We start from the raw sequence: 21,826 nt of genomic DNA, 5'->3' as shown, positions 1-21,826 counted from the left end.
TTAAAGAAATTTTACGATGTCAATAATCGTAGTCTTCATACAAGGCATCACTGGTATATCCTTTTATTATCTCCCCCTCTTTTTTTATCTTTCGGAAGTTGGGATAGAATCGCCAGTGCTCTTCAACATCGTACTTTATATGGGCTTTTAACTCTTTTGATTTGATTTTCACTGATGAATCTTATGAAGACTAACGCGCGTTGGCGTTTAAATAGTAATTCCGGTATGTACGATGAGTTTATTTATTGGCAAGGAACAAATACATTGCTTTATTAAAAGTATGAGTAGGAATTCCGAAATGATAGATGGTTTTACATGTTTAATTTTCCTTTACTTTGAAAACAGTTCGAATTTACTTAACACTTGTAAAATTAAGTGTTTAATGTCATATATAAAAATCAATATAATTATATATATTCTAGAAACCTTTCGATTAGTCCAGCGAAAATCGAGTCATATATGATTGGTTAGTAAGAGGAAGTATTAAAGGCTTTTCTGCGAAATATTCTTCTTTTCTACTTAACTGAATGGAAAACTATATTTAAAGTCCGCAAATATAACTTTTGAAGACTATAAAGGAAAGGGAATTACCATACAATAGTTCCAGGTACGACAATACTTTATTTTGCATTATAAATGTTGTCTTTTGCATGCAATAGAAAATAATACGGTACATAAATTCTAAAGAAAGTTCCATTTTTAAAAACTAAATTGTCCAAAATTTTTGTAAACAACTTAAAAAAATCAAACTATGACCAAAGCACCTACGAATTTAAAATATTAGTATTGAAGGTTATTATCAAATATATCAGTATATTTTCCATGAAATATCAAGGATAATACTACTAATGTATCAAAATGTTGAACATTAAAAAAATAGACTCAGCCAAATTAGTAAAAATAGAAATGATATAAAAGAATTTAGATATAAACAAAAAAGACCGCTTCTTTGAATGGATTGGGTGATATACATACAATATGTAAATACGTAAAGTTAATTTACTGTTGATGACATCGACATTCTCCGTAAAATGTGTTCGATTAAGACAACAGAAGTTAACGAATGTTTAGATCTGACAAAATTGGTAGACAAACTAATTTAGGTATCACACACATATCACACGAACGCCAAACAATTAGATGTGTCTAAAAGTGAAGCGAAAGATACCAGAGTTGCATTCAAACTCATAGATCGAAAATGAACTGACAATGTCATAGCTTAAAGACAAAAAAGACAAACGGACAGATAAAAGTTCGCAAGACACAACATAGAAGAATAAAGACTTAGCAATACCAACCATACTTAACAAATAGGGGCGACTCCTGCTATGTATGCACATAAAGTAAGCGATGAAAAAACAAACAGCAATCTAGAACTCTTTACATGAAACATAAAGATGAAGTGAAGACAAAATCTACCAAAATAGGGATGAATCAGATTTACCTGATAGATAGGTAGACACGTCTTCTGTAATGCATCCCGTCGTATTGTTGTTCATAGAAAGTGGAAATACTTTTTCTGGATTGTAAAATTTGGTTTACAGAAAATTTGTTCAAATTGAAAAATCCCTTAGTAGTCCTTTTTTTTGCGCAGGAATAGTTTACCCATAAAGTAATTGTCTAATAAACAATTAAATTGGATACAAGTTATAACAATTTTAACATAATCCTCTCCAAAACAGTGCAATATACAAAATTTCAAGATAATAGCAATTAGATAATTCAATACAAGATGAAAAATATATATAATAAATATATGATGTTTAATCAGTTGAATACGAGTACATTTAAGATACAGCAATATTAATAAAAAAAAATTTTGCACAGGATTATTGTTGATCTCATATATTGTAATGTTTCTATAATGTCTATAAAGAAAAGTAAGACAAGGGATATCTTTGAATCGCTTAAAAACACCAACTGTGAGCTGCCTTATTTGTGTAATCCTCACATCTCCTTTAATTTATATTAAATACGAATACCCATAAGTTTTTTTTTCATTAAAAACTACAATTACATAGCTATAGAGAATGTTAAACTATAAAGGTGCAATTATTACATGCCTTTGTGGACAGTACAATGCAATACATTTGGAGATCTGACTTTCTGATTTATTACTTTGATAAATTTAATAGTTTACTAATATAACAATACTTGATAAATAGTTGATCAAAATTATAAATATTAGGGTTTACCAGCAGTATAAAAAGATATACCGCAATTTGTTTAAATAAAAAAACTAAAATTATATACTTTTTCTAATTTTGAGATATCACTTCAGAAAAATAAGGGGGAAGATAATTAATTTTGATGGAACATCTTGAATAAGTTTGCAGTGTCTTTTATTTGCATATAAAAAAAGTGCAACAAAAACAATAAAAAAACCTTGAACATTTGTGATAAATAAATAAACCTTTATTCACAAACATAATACCTTTCATTTTGCCAATATGTTCATAGATAATTGTTAATTGTCATTTACAAGAACCCGGCCACGTCCACTTGTCTTTTAGTCCATCTGATGAGTTGAGCCCTTTTCAACTGATTTTTATAGTTCGTTCTTATGTTGTACTGTTATACCACTGTCCCAGGTTAGATGGAGGGTTGGGATCCCGCTAACATGTTTAACCCTCCACATTATTTATGTATGTGCCTGTCCCAAGCCAGGAGCCTGTAATTCAGTGATTGTCGTGTGTGTATGTGTTATGTATTTGTTTTTCGTTCATTTGTTTTTTATAAAAATAAGGCCGTAAGTTTTCTCGTTTGAATTGTTTTACATTGTCATATCGGGGTCTTTTATAGGTGACTATGCGGTATGGGGTTTGCGCAATGTTGAAAGCCGTACGGTGACCTATAGTTGTTAATGTCTGTGTCATTTTCGTCTCTTGTGGACAGTTGTCTCTTTGGCAATCATACCACATCTTCTTTTTTATATTGTACATAACATGCACAACTTGAGTACCAGACGCGTTATTATGTTTTAACTATTCAGTGTATTTTTCTTAGTTTTCATTTTTATACTGACTGAAAAAATTGGCAAATATACGTGGACAGAGGAATATTATCTTACGAATAGTCATAACACCTTAAACAAATGTCTATCGAACTAGTGATAGCGTCTTTCTAATATGTTTGGTGCGGTTTGATTAATTGTTCGTTTTGAAGACCGCAAAGTGAATGTTATATTGAATTTTGCTTTACGTGTGTGGGAATTTGTTTCGTGAACTAATGCTCCTTAATTCTTTTATTCTTTTATTTTCCAGCTCAAACTGAATATACAAACTAATACATTGATTAATAAGAAAGCATGATATATAACGAATTTTATAGAAACCGATATTATAAATTCTATTTGATTAGTTCAACTGAAATCTGGTCAAACTTTATTGTTATTAAGAAATAGGAAGTAAAAGGAATTTTCGGCGAATTATTTTTGTTTTCCTTTAATCTGTGTTCATTTCGGTGAAAAAGTAAAAGGAAGGCTGTATTTAAAGACCAACTATAATTTTTCTTATACAGACTATAAGAGAATAATATGTTTCTTTAAGGTATGGATTAACATAAATTAGTAGAAAGAAACGTTAGTCTGTTTGAATATTACTCTTACTCCTACATAAAGTGACACTAGCATTATATCTCAGTTTAAGTGTGACTATCAAATACATAAATGAATCATTTTGAATATGAATAATGTGGTCATTTTTATAAATTTCCTGTATACAAAACTTTGAACTTTTTGAAAAACTAAGGATTTTCTTATTCCAGGCATAGATTACCTTAGCCGTATTTGGCACAACTTTTTGGAATTTTGGATCCTCAATGCTCTTCAACTTTGTACGTGTTTGGGTTTATAAATATTTTTGATTTGAGCGTCACTGATGAGTCTTTTGTAGACGAAACGCGCGTCTGGCGTACTAAATTATAATCCTGGTACCTTTGATAACTATTGAAACAACATTAGATTAAAATATGGTGATACATATGAATATTTGTTCAAAAGATAGAAAAAATTGATACACATTATGTAAAACGAATGGGCAACAACTGTCATATTCCTAATTTGGTAAAGGCCTTATGTAGAAAACTGGTTTCAAGATAGCTAAATCTCTGTATGACAGTCACGTAGAACTACTTAATATTTACGCAAGAATGTGCATGATCAAAACAAAAATAAAATGTCTAATATTAGGGAACAGGAGTCAATATTGTAATTCATAATGCACTCGTTATATTTGGGCAGTCAAAATGCGTTGACTGTATATTTCTATGTCATAAACAGACACTGACCCGATATTAACTTTCCTCATTAATATCTAAATAGAAATTGCCGAAACTATGTATAATTATACATACAACTCTTCAACCTGTTCTTGTTTCCATGTTTACAACAACGGCTCAAACTTATTTCTTTTATAATAAAAGAAAAAGACCTATTTCATTTGTTAATATTTTTTGTTTGAAACCTATAATAAATCATTATGCTTTTTGCCATGCTGATATTTCAATTCATTCTCACACGTTCACAATCGATTGCGGGTTTCCACAGGTAATGTACATTTTATTGTGTGGTATATTTCGCCGCCTGAGATGAGACCTTTTCCTTCGAAGGTGATTTTTTTCCATGTTTTATAAAAAAATAATATTAATACATTGAATAACAATTGAATTTTTTTTTTCAGATTACGGTATAATGACAATAATAGTGCATTGACTTAAAATATCAACGATATAAGAATTTCGGTCCGAAACGGGGAAAAGCTACATTATAGGCAGACCCTCGTATTTCGAAGCCTCCTCCTTATATCGTTGATATGTCAAGACAATACACAATTATTGTTTATATAATCGTAATCACTACAAAAACATATAACACGTTCAGTTTTTTGTTGAGTTGATTTCATTGCGTTCATTCGTTTGACGCACTGTTAGTAATTCTTTTATGCTGGTTTTGCGTACTGTCATGAATTATATTCAGGTTTTTGTTGTTATTCTGTGGTTAACATCTCGAAATGTACTTTTATGTAATGCATTTATTTATTTCTCTGAGTGTAATGATGATATATACAAAATCAAAATCTGAGTAAAAAATGAAAATGACTCGAAGCAGTAATCGATGAAAGCCACAGAATAGCATATTTCTAGTGTTAACTCATGGCAAGTCAGGTAAAGCAATTTTATTGAAGTGTAAACATGTAGGACTTCCTCACTAATTATTAACCGTAGCGATTTGTTTTGTTACTAGAAGACTCAGATTATGTTAAGTTCAGGTTAAACGCAGTCAGTATAGTCACCAAATGTTGAAGTCCTTTTTTTCAAAGGACATAATTTGTATAGCAGAAAGGAAAATTAGAGAATACAGGCCGTTTTTATGTCATTTTCTTGAGAAGCTTCTGTTTAAAATCTGTCTCAAAATCATTAAGAAATAAGATGGTAGACCAAGTAACATATTGTGTTCACATTCATAGGAATACCGATTGTAACAATATATATATTGTGACAAAAATCCAGCATTTTGAAGTATGTTTCAGTGAACGAAATACTGGAGTTAAGTTGTTTCTTAGAGAATAATATTGCTGTCCCCAAGGTCATCAGCATCCAAGAACAAACGTATGAATCTAGTCTTTATTGCAATAAACATGACAAAGAAGCTGCAATACACTAGGTAAATTCAAAAATTATTGCGTGCATTATTATTGCGATTTTGTAATTTTTGACTTAAATGCGATTTAATTTTTGGAGATATTGAGACAAATCATTTGTATTTCATATAAAAAATTTCAAAATGAGAGTTTAAATCATTGGAATTATAACCTTACCGCATTTTTCGCAATAACAAAAACATCGGAAAAATGTCTAAATTTACAGTAATTTAAAAGTTTAATTGAAATTTAAATTGGCCTTTCAGAATTGTGTTTGAAAGTCAAATATGCAGTACGACACGTCGTGATTTTAAGACACAAAACGCTTCATCTCAATTCCTATTTCTTATAGCATAAGATTGGTTATATTTTTATTATATTCCATATTGCAGAGTCAATACCCGAAATGTATAATATATATCATAGTGTCGACGAGAGATGCATACCAATTTTTACAACAATCCAAAAGTGTATTCAATCTAAGTTGAACGAAATTCTTCACACATTTAACTTTAAATAATTGTATTTGGACAACTATTAACCACCAATCAAGTGAATCACTTTATATTTGTATGGAAACATGTAAACCTATATGCCTTATTTAGTGTTCAAATATTATTTAGTTTTAAAAAATTAAGCGCAATTACACATTGACAATATAAAACGGATCGTTGTTGACCATAACTTACATTAACAAAATAACGTAATATAATTATCAACTGAGGCATAATTCATACTGTTTTGAAATACAAAAGACGAAGGATATAATGGAATAGTATATTTTTGATTTTATTGAAGACTATACCTCAGTTCTAACAGAAAAAAAATATGCTCTCCTACTTTAAGTTTAACCTGACTTAAGCATGTTAAGGTTGTCGAAAGCCAGTTTTGACAGGTTTGAAATCCTTGTCAATGAACTATTTACACTACTCGGTCGTCGAGGTTAGTGAACCCACTTCAACAAGTGCTGATAAATATTAGTTACAATAAATTATCGCAAGACAAAGATTATTTAGATCTGTGGTTTGTGCACCATAAATAAAACGTGTGTATTTAATATAGAATACAAATACACTTAACATGGTATAAAACAATAAACACATTTATTATATTTACTTTTAGGCAGAATGATTCAAATATTCATAGCGCACCTTAATCGAGAAAACTAACCAAAGAACAGATATAAAAGAAAACAGTAGTGTTTTTTTGCAATATCTAATTTGAAGAGGGGATATTCAAAAACTTATTGTTTGAGTCTATAACTCTATATTCCTTTTTGAAGATGGATAATGAAAGTCTAGAAAGTGAATCCTTTGCAAACTTAAAAACAGATCAACAGTTCGATTCAGGACAGAAACAAACATCGAATGAGAATACAATTGCCCATGAGATTGATTTAAAAAGTATAACAATAGAGCAGGATACTTTAAACGCAGAAAGGCTACAGATATTGAACGTTAGAAATAATTCTTATGAGCCATCCGATGGTGTTCCTAATACGGAGCAAATAAACAAAATTAAAACTGAAAGTAATCTCGTTCCCGATCATGAACCAAGGACAGCATTAGAGGAAACCAATATAGAAACAACGAAAGCACCAGAAAAAATGGATTTGTCGATGAACAAAATACAAAAGACTTCAAATCTACCATCAACTGTCACATTACCGGCAATAAACCCAGAGACAAGAACTACAACCGTTACATCAGATGCCACACACCAAGAGACAGGAATACCATTAGAAACAGAGAATCTACACACAATGCTTACATTAGAGGGAACAGATCTAGATAAACATAAACAACAAGAGACCAGCGGAACACAAGAGACAACATATCACAAGGAAAAGAGACCATCAGATGCAACACACCAAGAGGCAGGAATACCATCAGAAACAGAGAATCTAATCACAATGCTTACATTAGAGGGAACAGATCTAGATAAACTAAAACAACAAGAGACAACTTATTCAGAGACAAGTGGAACACCAGAGACAGCATATCAAGAGGAAAAAAAACCGTCAGATGAAACACATCAGGAGAAAGGAATTCCACCACTGGCATATAATTTAGACACAATGCTTACATTAGAGGGAACAGATCTAGATAAACTAAAACAACAAGAGACAACTAATTCAGAGACAAGTGGAACACCAGAGACAGCATATCAAGAGGAAAAAAAACCGTCAGATGAAACACATCAGGAGAAAGGAATTCCACCACTGGCATATAATTTAGACACAATGATTAAATTAGAGGAAACAGATCTAGATAAACAAAAACAACAGGAGACAACTAATACAGAGACAAGTGGAACACCAGAGACAGAATATCAAGAGGAAAAGAGACCGTCAGATGCATCAACTGATATATTTTACGATCAAAATCCCACATCATATATTGTTGAACCGACTTCTCCACATTCCTCCATTTTCATTGACAATTCTGATCCGGGACCAAGTTTTGCATTTGGAAAGAATCAATTTGATTCTACGCATACGACTGATCGTCGAGACGAAAACCAGCCTTCGTCAGTTATTTTATCACCAGAGACAGCAGGACGCTGTAATGTTCTTAAACGTAGGCATATGCCAGGAAATGTAGACCAAGAACATGAAGAATCGGCGATTAATTCACAAATTACAGAAGACAATGACGAGTGGAAGAGGAAGCCCCATTTTGAAAGACGCAGAATGTTTAACTTAGCAAAACAAATTGTTTCTATAGTGCTTATAATCCTTGATCTGGTGTTTGATTGGGTCGAATATTCTGAAATGAACAAAACAGGAAACTATACAATCACTGCAGAACGAAGCGTGAAAAATGTAGAATTTACTATCGAATGCGAAGGAACTGGTAAAACTATACAATTTATTTTCCTGGTATTTACAATAGTAGCAACCATATTATCCGTGATTCAGATTTTACATATCATATATCAAATATTTCATGAAATAAAAGGTGACACGAAAGATACAAAGATTAACCTCGAATACGTAGAAACGTTTGTGTTTTTATTTTTTATTGAGATTTCCCAAATAATGTTAATTATGGGATTTTATGATGTATGCACACTGGACTGTACTGTAGACGCAACTGAAATATTAATTGCTCTAAGCGGAATTTTTTCCTTTTTCAAGTTATCATGGCGTTTCTTTACAAGTTGCAAATGCTGCACGATGTATTGGAACAATCCGATTCCTAAACGCCCTATCCAAAGACATCAAATAAGGCACGGTACTCCACAACATATCGATAGACGAGAAAGTCCTTCACTCTTTAGACATCACGTACAACAACAAACCAATAGTCCTAGACAGACACAAAGAGACACAGATTGCTGTGAATCATGTGAATGCAGTGATAACATTAAAACCTGCTTAATAATCATTCTGTTACCGTTTCTTGTCTTGGCAATTCCGTTTTTGCCCTGTATACTGATTTACTACATTGTCAAGAAATGTAACTGTGATGTTTGTAATTCGAAAGTCGGGGATCCAGAAAGGTAAATATCTTTTTTATTTCATTCATTGATTACAAGTGTACATTAAAGAATATGTGGCGGCTAAAACGTTTGTATGAGGCATTATAGCTTTAGAAATAACATGCTCTCACCAACAAACTCAGCAATTTCTCACAAACATTATAAACCTTGACTTAGATTGAGAGGTGTTTCATAGGCACTCATGCCACATATTCAAATATCTGTTTTGTTAACTATGTTTTTTATTTAGTATATCTATTGAACTCTCAGAAGGTGTTCCCCCATTTTTTTTTATTGGAATACAAGTCATTATCCTAACAGAAAACCGATAAATCGATTAATATTTTGGCATTCGACACTTTGTACTCATGATTGATATTCGATTGATCGTAGGTATCCTATTACAACGCGTAATCCAGGACCCTCTCAAACATTAAATTTCCGTTTACAAACGCCATCATCCTGATCTTACAAAAGTGCACGTACATTTTACATTAATAAATAGTTATTAAAACAATAAACGCGATATGTTAATTTCAGATAGGCTTTCCTTAAATTAAAGAAAACAAACTCTCTTATTTTAGGGCACAGCACAAATGGAAATGTGAGCAGTCTTGTGAATGCTGCATCTTAAGATGTTTCCCGTCACGATTTCCGGAACAATACACAGAAGCTTGTGATTGTACTTGCAAACAGTGTTTATCTTGTGAAAAAAATTGTGAATGTTGTTTTATAAGGTGTTTTCCCCAAAAATTACCAACTCCGAAAGACGATGTCATTGAATGTAAATGTGGCGATTGCTTGAGCTGTGAGAGTAATTGTCTGTGTTGTTTTCTTCGTTGTTGCCCTACTCATCTTGTTCCATCTCAGTCCGAAATCTGTACATGTAGGTGTGGTGATTGCATTGCCTTTGAAAGGCCTTGTAAGTGCTTTACATTTAGATGTTGTCCAACACACTTGAATCCCCCTAAAAAGGACATTTGGAATTGTAGCTGTCGGGAATGTTTGGCTTGTACAATGTCCTTCTGCCCGTGCTTCATTTTTAGATGTTTTCCTGAGTTTTTAAAACCATCTCACCCTGATATATGTACATGTAGATGTGGGGAATGCTTGTCTTGTCATCTACCGTGCAAATGTTTTAGCTTTCGTTGCTTTCCTGAACATCAAAAACCTCCAAAGTCAGACTGGTTTGAATGTTTATGTGGGAATTGTATGAACTGTGAACAAAATTTTTGCTGCTGTATTTTACGATGTTTTCCATCGTATGCAGGAGAGGACGATTACTGTACATGTATCTTGAAAAAATGTCTTGCGTGTAAAAAGTCTTTTGCGTGTTGTTTGTGCAGATGTTTCCCCTCAAAGCTAGATCCCCCTGAAATTGATATATTTAAATGCACATGCGGAAAGTGCATGTCGTGCGAAAAAGATTGTTGCTGTTGTATAATGCGATGTTGCCCTAGTGATCTTCGTCCTCCGGAAGATGATTGGTTCGAATGCACATGTTGTAACAATTGTGTAAGTCAGGTACAACCTGCACCAATGATATTACAACCACATCAACAAACACCTCCTACCCAACGATTATCAACACCACCTTTACGTATACCAACACCCAAGCAAAAATGCACATGTGGAAATTGCCTTTCGTTGGAAAACAATTGTTGCTGTTGTATAGTTCAACAACGACTTCTAACCCCGCCAACCCCACCCTCACACCCACCACCAATATCTATTATAACAAAGCAGCCTATACCACAACCAAGACCTGTTATTATACCACAACCAAGACCCGTTGTTTCATCACAACCAAGACCAGTAATTATACATCAACCAAGACCGGTTGTTATACCACAACCAACACCGATTATTATACCACAAGTTCCAACGCCTCCGCCGCCCAAACAACAGCTATGCGAAAATTGCAGTATAAAGTGCATAAATTTTCTAGTTGCTGTACTCATACTTTTGGTAGTACTGTTTCTTTTTTTCTATTTATTTTTGTTGGTTGTTGAAATTCAATTTGTTTTTGTTTGTGTTGAAGGCGAATGGCTGATGCTATCGACACAGGAAATATTTGTTCAAAACTATTTGAAACTCTTTAATGTGTAAGTTCTTAATCATCGTTTCATTTGAAGTAAATTTGTAAACTGTGTTTCCTTCATTCCAATTGCAACATTTAATTTTACTTTGTAACCTGACCAACATTGCTTTGGATTGTTTTTTCTTCTGTTTAAGGACACTTAGTCTAGACTATGCTAAATGAGATGCACATTTTGTTTTTTTAGTTTATATATATGATACAATAATTTTTAAAAGTTACATTGTATATCTTGTATTTTACATTTTGTAGTTGTTTATTTGACATTTGCAGATAAAGCAGAGGATGGTATTAAAATTTGATGTATTTTTTAATGAATCATGTGTTTCCTTTAAACCTGATACGTTTGAAATAAATCTATCAAACATGCAAAACTTGAGTGAAAAATTGTTCAATGCACTTTATTAGTTTTTCTTTAGCGTTGAAAAGTTATTGAGTTATTAGTTGCGGATTTACAGTGTTTATAAACAAGGCCATGCGAATGACCAACAATGCAGCATGACCCTACGTATTTATAGATTCATAAATCATGGTTTATTGATAAATTGTTGAAAAGGTGATGATTATGATTTTTTTTTTAAATAATAAATGTTTGAGAAGTGCCTTTGTCATGTTTTGATGCAACTATTAACTTATGAATTTGTTTGATCTTTTCGATTTAATTAGGTCAGCAACGCATTTTAAAATTGGTTAGGTTTTTGTTACCAAATTAATCGATTCAACTTACATGTATTCCTTAAATTAAAGAACGCAATTGAATGGCCTTTGTGCACTCCCTAGGCTGCGCAATTTATTTGTTATTAAAACGTATATTTTCAACTACCTTGACATATTGAAAATAGTACAAGTTATGAGTTTAAATTTATTGAACACGGGTCTTTAAATCTATTGTAACAGTTTTGATCAATGTTTATACTTGTTAAATTAATAACAAATAACGTCGTTTTCTTAACATGCATGCGAGAAATGTGATTTATATCTGCTTTGTTTTGTTAAAAATTAGGTCATTTCTTATATAGCCCTCTTAAAGATAATAACAAATAACGTTAACTACTAAAATTAAAGTAAAGAAATGTAATTTAAATGTGCCTCGTTTTCTTAAGAATTAGGTCATTTGTATGAATAACCCTTTTACCATGTTTACAATTCTGAAATGATATACTTAACAAAGACAGAAAACTACTGATACTTTTTTCATACAAAAACTTATAATTAAAAAATATTTGTAAAGTTCATGCATTATGTACGTTTAAGTAAATTCGTATTCAAATGAGTTAATTAAGACTTGCTTAACGTCTATCAAATGTATTTCATTATATTCAGAACGATTGTCGATACGGTATCAATACATTTGTTCACGAAGTAAAATACAAATAGCATTCATGAGCAAACCTTTGACACATGTACATAATAATAAAATTTACACTTTATTGGTGTTTTTCCTATAACTTTAAATTCGTCAAAACAAAGTTTTGTTATTAATTTTAACGAAGAAAAACATATAAAAGATAAGCAACACTTTATAAAATTATATGTCCGGAGATTTACCTTATTCACCGAAGCCGAACAATTGAAATTCAAGCAGATATACATATAAACCAAAAGATACATTTATATGACTAAAAAAAGGACATAAAAATAGTAGACGATGTATATAAGAAGATGTGATACGAGTGCCAATCAGACAACTCTCCATCCAAGTCACGTCACAATTTTTAAAAGCAAACCATTTTAGGTCAAAGTATGGTCTTGTACACCCAGCCTATGCTCACACCGAACAGCAAGCTATAAAAGGCCACAGAATGGCTAGTGCAAACAATTTAATCGGGAAAACCAATGGTAAAGTCTATTTAAAAAAAGAGAAACGACAAACACTTCTTAACAACATCAACAAAGGATAACCACTGACTATTAGGTTTCTGAATTAGAACAGGTGAAAACAAACACAGCGGGTACACATATTCACCTTATCTGAAACACTTATAGTGTTGCATAACAACAAAGGAATACACGCTATAAAGTATCAATTGAAAGACATATTAACAAACAAGCGATCATAAACTGAACGAATAAATTTGATCTATGACACAATATATATATAAAATAATAAAATGAAGATTGAGATGTTAAACAATATAAGAATGACAACCACATGAACCATAACTTTAGACCAAATGCCACGAAATAAAATAACGTACACAGGTAAATAAAAATAATTGTGTTGCAAGATATATATACAGTCATTGAATACATACATATTTTTTACAAATTAATAAAAGTGTTTATATGTTACAAGAACAAAAGTGAAAATGAATATTCATATCAATGCTGGTATATATTACAAAAATTGAGACGAGACATAAATACAGGCAACAGTAGTATACCGCTGTTCAAAACTCATAAATCCATGGACAAAAAACAAAAACATAACACTTATTAAGTAAACATTAAATAACAAAAATCCATTATCAAATGTTCAACTGGTCAAAATAAAACAAACTACGATTTGAGAATACTAGCAGTTACATAAAGCTAGTACCCCCCCCCCCCCAAATTAAACCCCCCCCCCCCCCAAAAAAAAAACAACCCAAGCTATCTTCATAAAACAAACCAAATGATATAAAAAAATCATGCATCAGAGACTAAATTCAACTAAAACGCATCCCAGGTATTAGTTTTTTAACGTCATACGTCATTTATCGGTTGCAATTTTGTTCATTTTTTCTGAATATGTCATAAGAAAATACGACCATGCCTGAAGATGTCACATAGAAAGAACACGTACATCATTTTGCAAATAATTTGAAGTGAAGGATTGAATCTGACTGCGTATCGTTTACAAACTCTAAAGAAACAGATTCAACTACCAAATCTTTAGCAATGTGGTATTTATCTACTATCGACAGTTTAATATACAAAATAGTTTAAATGCTCTTGTTTTGAATTTGAAAATGGAACTGTTTAGAGTGTATACATATCGTATTACACTCATAACAGTGGAAGAACAAGTATTTAATCAACATGTGGTTCATTTGATATCAAAACCAAATTTTTTGATTACACTATGTTTTGACCTTGCATGTCTCAATACATAAACCCTATCAAACATGTCTGATGTGCCATTGGCAGAAATCTCAATCGCAGAGATCCACCTTCACAATATTTTGTCATTTAACACAACTAGATTATGAAAACAAATTAACTTGTTGTTTTTTTCTCTTAACAGCTTTTATGACAATGAAAAGAAGTTGACCATGACTGAAGACAGATATATTCTTTTTGGCAGATCATTCAAAAAGAGGATTATGATCACCTGCATATTGTCGATAAGTAATGCGGGGAAATTCCACTCCAAATCTCTTGCAATACAATAATAATCATTTTAATCCACCTTCGACGTGATTACCTATCACCATCGATGCTGTGGTAGAATCTATATGAAAACAACAGATATAAATTATATGCGTCCGGAGACTTTTCCTCGGATTTACATTCACTGTGAACGATCAGATCAAATTGAATAATGACAACCAAAAACAAAGTAAGAATTATATGAGCTATATCAAATGCGCAAATCTATAATTTTTTCCTGAATTACTTGAAATGATTGATTACTTCATTATTTGTAACAATCAAAGGAAGGTGTGTCATTTTAAAAATGGAAAATATCTGTACCTACCTTCTGATCACTTAGTTCGTGATAACTGTTGGGACTGACAGTCGACCAGCAGCATCGATCAAAGGCAGAAAAAAAAATGAAAACAACGCTTAACACTTAATTTATTGAATCGTATGAACCCTAAAAAGGACAAAACGTGGTGCGACAATAGACGATATGTTTCCTGTTACACCTGCAGTTCCTGCATCTGTCATCTTTATTCACACTCAGGCAAAATGTTGCAAATGGGATTTAACGCAATGTCCTGTTTGCAGACTAGACAACTTGACACTACTGGTATCAATCATTTGAATAATACTGCACATACCAATTTGACAATTCAAAGAATCTCACAAGTCATTAACTGTTTATTGCAAAACCAAAAAAATATCGATATACGGTCGGGAAAATACTAATTCTATTGCCAACCATATATTAAAGACAGGTTGATGTGAACCTTTGAAATTTACAGATAGGTTGCTAGTAAAGCAATGATGCATTATAAAATTGTAAAATTGCGTAATTTAGTACTGATTTTTCCGATCCGTGTGTACGTTTGGTTTGGTTTGAAATATTGTTTACATTTCAGAAGGTGCCAAACGGTCCAACGATTTCTTAGCACGCCATTGATAATACACATCATATCTATTAGTCCGTCTTTACTGGACTTAACGAAGGTTTCGGTAAAATTTTGACGTCATAAAAGATACTATATGACGCCACAATATCAACGTGATCGGTACATGAATTCGTTAGTTTAACTGGCGAAGAATTTCGGGTTAACGGTGCAGATTTCCAAATAGTGATAAGGTGTAATAACTAACCAACAGGCTGCATCATGATGTAAATTGTTATACTGAATTGTTCATTCTTTTATTTTTATTTCGCTTTTTTGCAAGTTTTATTATTATAAAGATAAAAACTCAATTTTACTTTTTTTTCTGTAAAGTTCGTGTCATGTTAAAAAAAATGTAACACAATCATGACAATGGTTGCCATACATGAAGCTGGGAACTGGTTACCCTTCTGCAACGCTTGAGTTCGTTTACAGTTTTGATGATGTTCGTTTTTCTCAGTCGTTAGTTTTTGTGAGAGTTGGGTTTATTCATGTCCAATTAATATACACTTAACAATTTCCTTTAAATTTATGTTTTCGTTACCCAAAAACATTTGCTGCTTATTATTTTAATATAAAAAAAGAAGATGAAGAATATTATTGCCAATAAAACAACTCTCCACAAGCCATAAGCCTAGTATTAACGTTAAATAAAGATATTGGTCTGTAGTTTCATAATGATAATGGGTTTTTTTATACAAAAAGGGAAACAACACCATTGTTTTTGATAATATGTAAGAATGTATTTAATACTTTCCCATAGATTCTTTCAGTTTTGGAAATGTTCCAAGTGCCTCTATGATCTTCATTATTGGTGACATTTTGTTGTAAATTAAGATCAAAATAAAATCAAAATGAAAATTTATTTTATTTTATTTTATTTTAGTATTTAGATGTTGATATTTTATTTGATATTTTATATATGTAAGACATGGCCATTTCCTAAATATGTTAAAGAAGGATAATACTCCTTAATAGTTAAAATTTCCAATTAAGCAAACAACTTTCATAAGATAACTAAAAACAAACATGTCGCATTTTATAAACTGTTCACAACAGAAAGAAAGTTCTTATTCTATCTAAATATATAATGCAAGTATTATGTACTTACGCAAGACAAACATGACAGTTTTTTGCAAATCGATCCATTAGTTGATACACCGTACGTTATATGAACCTCTCCTTTTCAATTAATTTTTGAAGTATGATTTTATTAATACTATTAAGTTATTTTGACATCAAAGACAAAAAAAAAATCATGACCAACATAAATGTCTTCCAAATAAAAAGTAAATGCAATGCGAAATAAACATCAATGGTACATTGAAAAAAGTAAAATGATTTAAACCCAGTAGTCAGCCCTTTATGTGTTGACATGAATTGTCATTGATATGGTATATTTAAAAAATTACTGTTATCAAATTTTTGAATTTTTTGAAATACTAAGGCTTTTCTACCTCGGGAATAGATTACCTTAGCTGTACTTGGTAAAACTTTTAGGAATGTTCCTCGATGCACTTCAACTTCGTACTTTATTTGGCCTTTTTATTTTTTTTTTAGATTCGGGCGTCACTAGTGAGTCTTTTGTAGACGAAACGCGCGTCTAGCGTATTGACTAAATTTAGTCCTGATATATAATATGATGAGTTTATTATGATATATTTTATCGACTGTTTGTATTGTGTCGAGTCATTACTCATCCTTTAATAGAGCTAACAAGTCAAAACAACTTTAATGCACTCCCCTTCTTGCAGGCTAAATTTTGTGTGTGGAAAAAATGTTTAAGTTTTAATCTTTAGCTAGTTGTAGAATCTATAAATGGTGCATTGATTTTTGTTTTAAAGCCGATGTTCGGTAGTTGAATTTTTCATTATTGTTAAAAAAAATAATATTGGGTTGTACAAAGTATTAAAATCATATTAGGTTATATGTAGCAAATTTCATAAGGGGTTGATGACACCACGTCCATTGTTTATAGTGACGTAATCTATTGATGAAACAATACGATGCTTTCAATAGATGCTGTACATTAAATGTACATTAAAATGCATATTTTTGATATTCAAGCAGTTTCTTATAACAAAAACGGAATATGATTCGATTCTGTTTCAATTAATGCAAGTGGACAGCTGCAAATATTTCCTCAGGTAATAGAATTGATTAGTTTAATGCAGTAATGATAGCATAGCGTGTATGTGTGTGTTAACGTTATGATTTATACGATTGTATGTCTAGAAATATTATATCAGAAGCATAATAATGACCCCTTAGATAGTGCTCTTTAACAAATAATACTTTTGATACAGTTCATGTCTATGAATCAATTGACAAATGATTTAAATAAAGAAACGATTATATCATGTATATCCTCATTGGGCATCGTTATTTACAGAATTGAGATATAATCTGTTTACTGTATTTTGTTGAATTATATAGTCAGAACAGCTCCTAAACAAAAGATTAAATACCATGCAGTCCTCATATTCTATTAAGGTATGACAATGAATTGTTGGTCATAGGCAATTTATATTTAAGGCACTTCAATACGCTTGCTGATTTAAAATTTGCTGAATACACATTGTTTCATCATATCTCATCTTTGGAATTAGTGTTTTTCCAAAATGTCTTGGCTAATGTTTTACTTACAGATATCCGAATATGATTCACAAAAGCCGTAGATATTTTGATTGTCAATCTCATATTTTATCAAACCTCATGTAATGCCAAATCCCCCCCCCCCAAAAAAAAAAATACAATGAAAAAAAAAGTTAGCTGTTTATTTAACTATAGAACTGTTATTGACAAGATCACATGCTGTCGTCATGCGGTTCAGTAGCATTACTCTAACAATTTTTAACTCTTTCGTATAAATTATCACAAACGAAAAGAACAAACAAGTAGTAAGTAAGCAAACGTGGTGGTTTGGGGATTAAAACATAGAAACTGTATATAGTGTTAGACCAGTCACATTTGATATATCTAAGGACTGCATTAAAATAGGAACTGTTAAATTGAACCCATGTAATGTTTGGTATTCATTCATTGTCTTTATATAACTGTCGGTTTCAATTATTGTCAGTATTTATCCAGATTTTAAAAGGCTAGGTTGTTGAATGGGTTCGAACATCAATATTAAACTACCGAACCATACATTCAAAACTTTTGAGACCGATTTGTTTTCCGTTTAATGATTGATTTTCCATAATATTCGTCAAACCTACACTTAAGTTTGGCCAACGCAAACTTGGTTCCAGTTCGTAAAATAAAATGATGTAGTATTTTACCATAAGAAAACGATATGAAATATTTTTTTTACTTAAAGTCGTCACGGATGTTACAAATTTGAATTTGAACATCATTTTCGTTCTACACGTCATTTGTTTTGCAAGAATGCTATGAAAAAGATAACTATGAAAGTCTTAAAGTTATAAGTGACCTTATTATTATTAATTCTTGTAAAAAAGTAGTGATTCTGTTTCTATGTTTCATTTGTCCAATATTTCTACTATTTCTACTGATTATTTACCTGGGTTGTAATTACATACGCAACACGACGGCTGCCACGTGTGAGGTAGGATATGCTAACCCTTCCGGAGCACCTGATATCATCCCCAGTTTTTGGTGAGTTTGTGTTGTTTGGTATGAAGTTTTCTAAGTTGCGTTCTTTGTACTATTGTTTGTCTGTCTTTTTGTATTTTAGCCATGTCGTTGTCAGTTTATTTTCGATCTATGAGTTTGAATGTCCCTCTGGTATCTTTTGTCCCTTTTTGATAAGTCCTTCGTTTGTTTCAGCTTATCAGTAGATGTGTGTCGCTTTTATTGGATCTCTATAGAAAAAAACCATATAAGCCCAGTCAAAAGCTTGGGCACGAATCTGATAAAACAGACTAGAAACATATAGATTCCACAACTGCAACAAGTGTATTACGATATTTCTCCACTCCAGACAGTTAAATTTTAAAATGTTTTAGATTTTAACTGTTGAGAGTGGAGAATATCGTAATACACGAGTTACAGTGGTGGAATCTGTTTCTCTAATCTTCTTTATCCTTCCTTTTCAAAGATTTGAGAAAAGTTGTGTACTTTTGATGTGACGTCATCAGGCATGCTCGCCTTTTTTTATGACGTCACAAGAAGAAAATTCCAAAGAAAACCAGAAAAAAGTAAAATCACAAAAATACTGAACTGAAATCAATTTGGAAAGTCCATAATCACATGGCAAAATCAAATAACAAAACGCATCAAAAACGAATGGACAAGAACTTTCATATTCCTGACTTGGTACAGGCATTTTCAAATGTAGAAATGGTGGATTAAACTTAAATTTAACGTCACAATTAAATTTCAACAAATCATTTGCCGAGAACAGAATTTCTCTAGTGAAATATTTTTCTCACACCGACCAGGAAATGTGAAAATAGCACAACAATTAGAGAAATATGATTGATCATCAACAAAGACAGTTTCTGCATGGTTTGATTTTGTTACAAGAAAATGATACTTATTTGAAAAGTCACGCTCTTAAAAGCACTGTTTTGTTTTTCTTGAGAAAAATTATTGGAATTAAATTTACACTCATGCTCTCCAATTTGACCTTTTAATGTAGGAAAAAGAAATATAGTTTTTACTTTAGAAACATAACCCCACCGATAACATATATTGTTAACCAAATGTCTCAGTCAAAAACGTTGAGGAACATCGTTCAGTAAACCTATGATACAAAAAGAATCATTCTTACATTTTCTTTAGGCGCACAATTGTATGAGCTAGTGCTTAAACGATTCGTCAGTAGACATTAAATATACTTCGTATCAGTAGAAGAAATAAATCTGAAATTCATTGAATTTTAGTGTCTATCACAACTATCACAACTATATCCCCAAAACGTGAATTTATTAAAAGAAAACTAACCCAGAGTGGTCTTATAACTTCACGTTATAATAGAACTTTACTTTATAAAGTTTTATAAATTATTAACAAGATATCGATGTAATGAAATTAATTAATTTTTATATAATCTCTGTGGAAATAAAAAAAAACAATCATATTTTAAAAACTGATTGAAAATTAAGCTAAATAGAAAGGGAATTTAGTTTTACCATATGAATTTAGGCGTTCAAACTTTCATAATTGCCAAATCGATATAATTTCGGCAATAAAAAAAGATAAACAAAAGTAAACTATTTTGTCGAGTTGCTTTTTAAGTGAACAAATCCACAGGTCTTTCTCTTTTTGTGAAAAACTGCTCCGTCGAAGTAGAAAAAGTAAGATTAAGGTATTGACTTTGCAAAACAAATCATTTTAGTCTACAGTTATGACGTTCTATCAAAATCGTAAAATAAGCATCTTTTTCTTTTGTCACTACAATATTTATAAACATGTTATAATAAACAGAAAACAGTAGTAAATTAAATTTAAACCTTATAGCTACAATTATATATACTAATTTTTTAGGCATGCTTATTTTTCTTTATATATTTCGAGCTACAATGTCTGAACAATATAGTTCTATATTAGGAATAAACCATTCTATTTCTCATTAGGAGTAGTAGCGTCCGAGTAGATGATTAACTTGCAACTGACGTAGTTTGTTGTTACTCATTTACGAATCTTTTTCTTCTTATATAGTCTGTTCGTGTTTAATATATTAACCTCATATTAAATTAATCATTAAACACATACAGTGCTTTTTGTATCAGATAAAAGGAAATCGTCTTGCGTCCTTATAGTTCACAGCACATAAATTCGTAATATCAAAATAATTTCAATATTCCTTGAAAATTGAAAGCTGCTATCAATTAACATATATTTTCAAATACAAACACTTTAAAATAATGTGGCCGAATCGATTATTGCCAAAACGACTGTGTTCAAACGACAACACAATTAAAGTGACCAATACGACTAGAGCCGAACTGGTACTGTGCCTGGTTTAGTTGTATTGCAAACACGTCTCAAAAACAAACCCACACCGATGCTTCTCTTGTCTCCTTCTGAAACGTAAAGTGAGGCCTTACAAATAAGTCAAAAGTTCATATCTAATTAGAAATTTCCTTCGGTTCGAGTGTAAATTCTTGGTTAGTTGTCGATAACATTGCGGATGTATATTGTTAATATATCACAAATATATATGCTGAATATGTTAACGACAGAATATTTACATCAAGTAAAATTAACACGGCATAGTATTATATTAAATAGCAAAAAAAATTTTATGGATTTATTTATTTTCGTGGATGGAAGACATATTGCCCTGTCGGGAGTATTAAATTCTTGGTTGTACCAGAGATTTTATACAAGACCCCAAAAAATTTAAAAAATACTACGTTTAT

At 31.4% G+C, this 21,826-nt stretch overlaps 1 protein-coding gene across 1 annotated transcript; it reads left to right on the top strand.

Moving 5' to 3' along the window:
* The first annotated feature begins 427 nt into the window (after positions 1-427).
* On the top strand, positions 428-11,773 carry LOC134690034 (uncharacterized). Its single transcript, XM_063550004.1, has 3 exons — positions 428-607; positions 6,762-9,143; positions 9,707-11,773. The coding sequence occupies exons 2-3, from the start codon at positions 6,922-6,924 to the stop codon at positions 11,229-11,231; spliced, it is 3,747 nt and encodes a 1,248-aa protein (XP_063406074.1). The 5' UTR covers positions 428-607; positions 6,762-6,921; the 3' UTR covers positions 11,232-11,773.
* Positions 11,774-21,826: the final 10,053 nt, after the last annotated feature.

This window comes from Mytilus trossulus, chromosome 11 (genome assembly GCF_036588685.1).
Source record: "Mytilus trossulus isolate FHL-02 chromosome 11, PNRI_Mtr1.1.1.hap1, whole genome shotgun sequence".
In the NCBI taxonomy this organism is placed as follows: Eukaryota; Metazoa; Mollusca; class Bivalvia; order Mytilida; family Mytilidae; genus Mytilus; species Mytilus trossulus.
The sequence above is the reverse complement of the archived record's forward strand: the minus strand, read 5'-3'. Positions and strand labels throughout refer to the sequence as shown.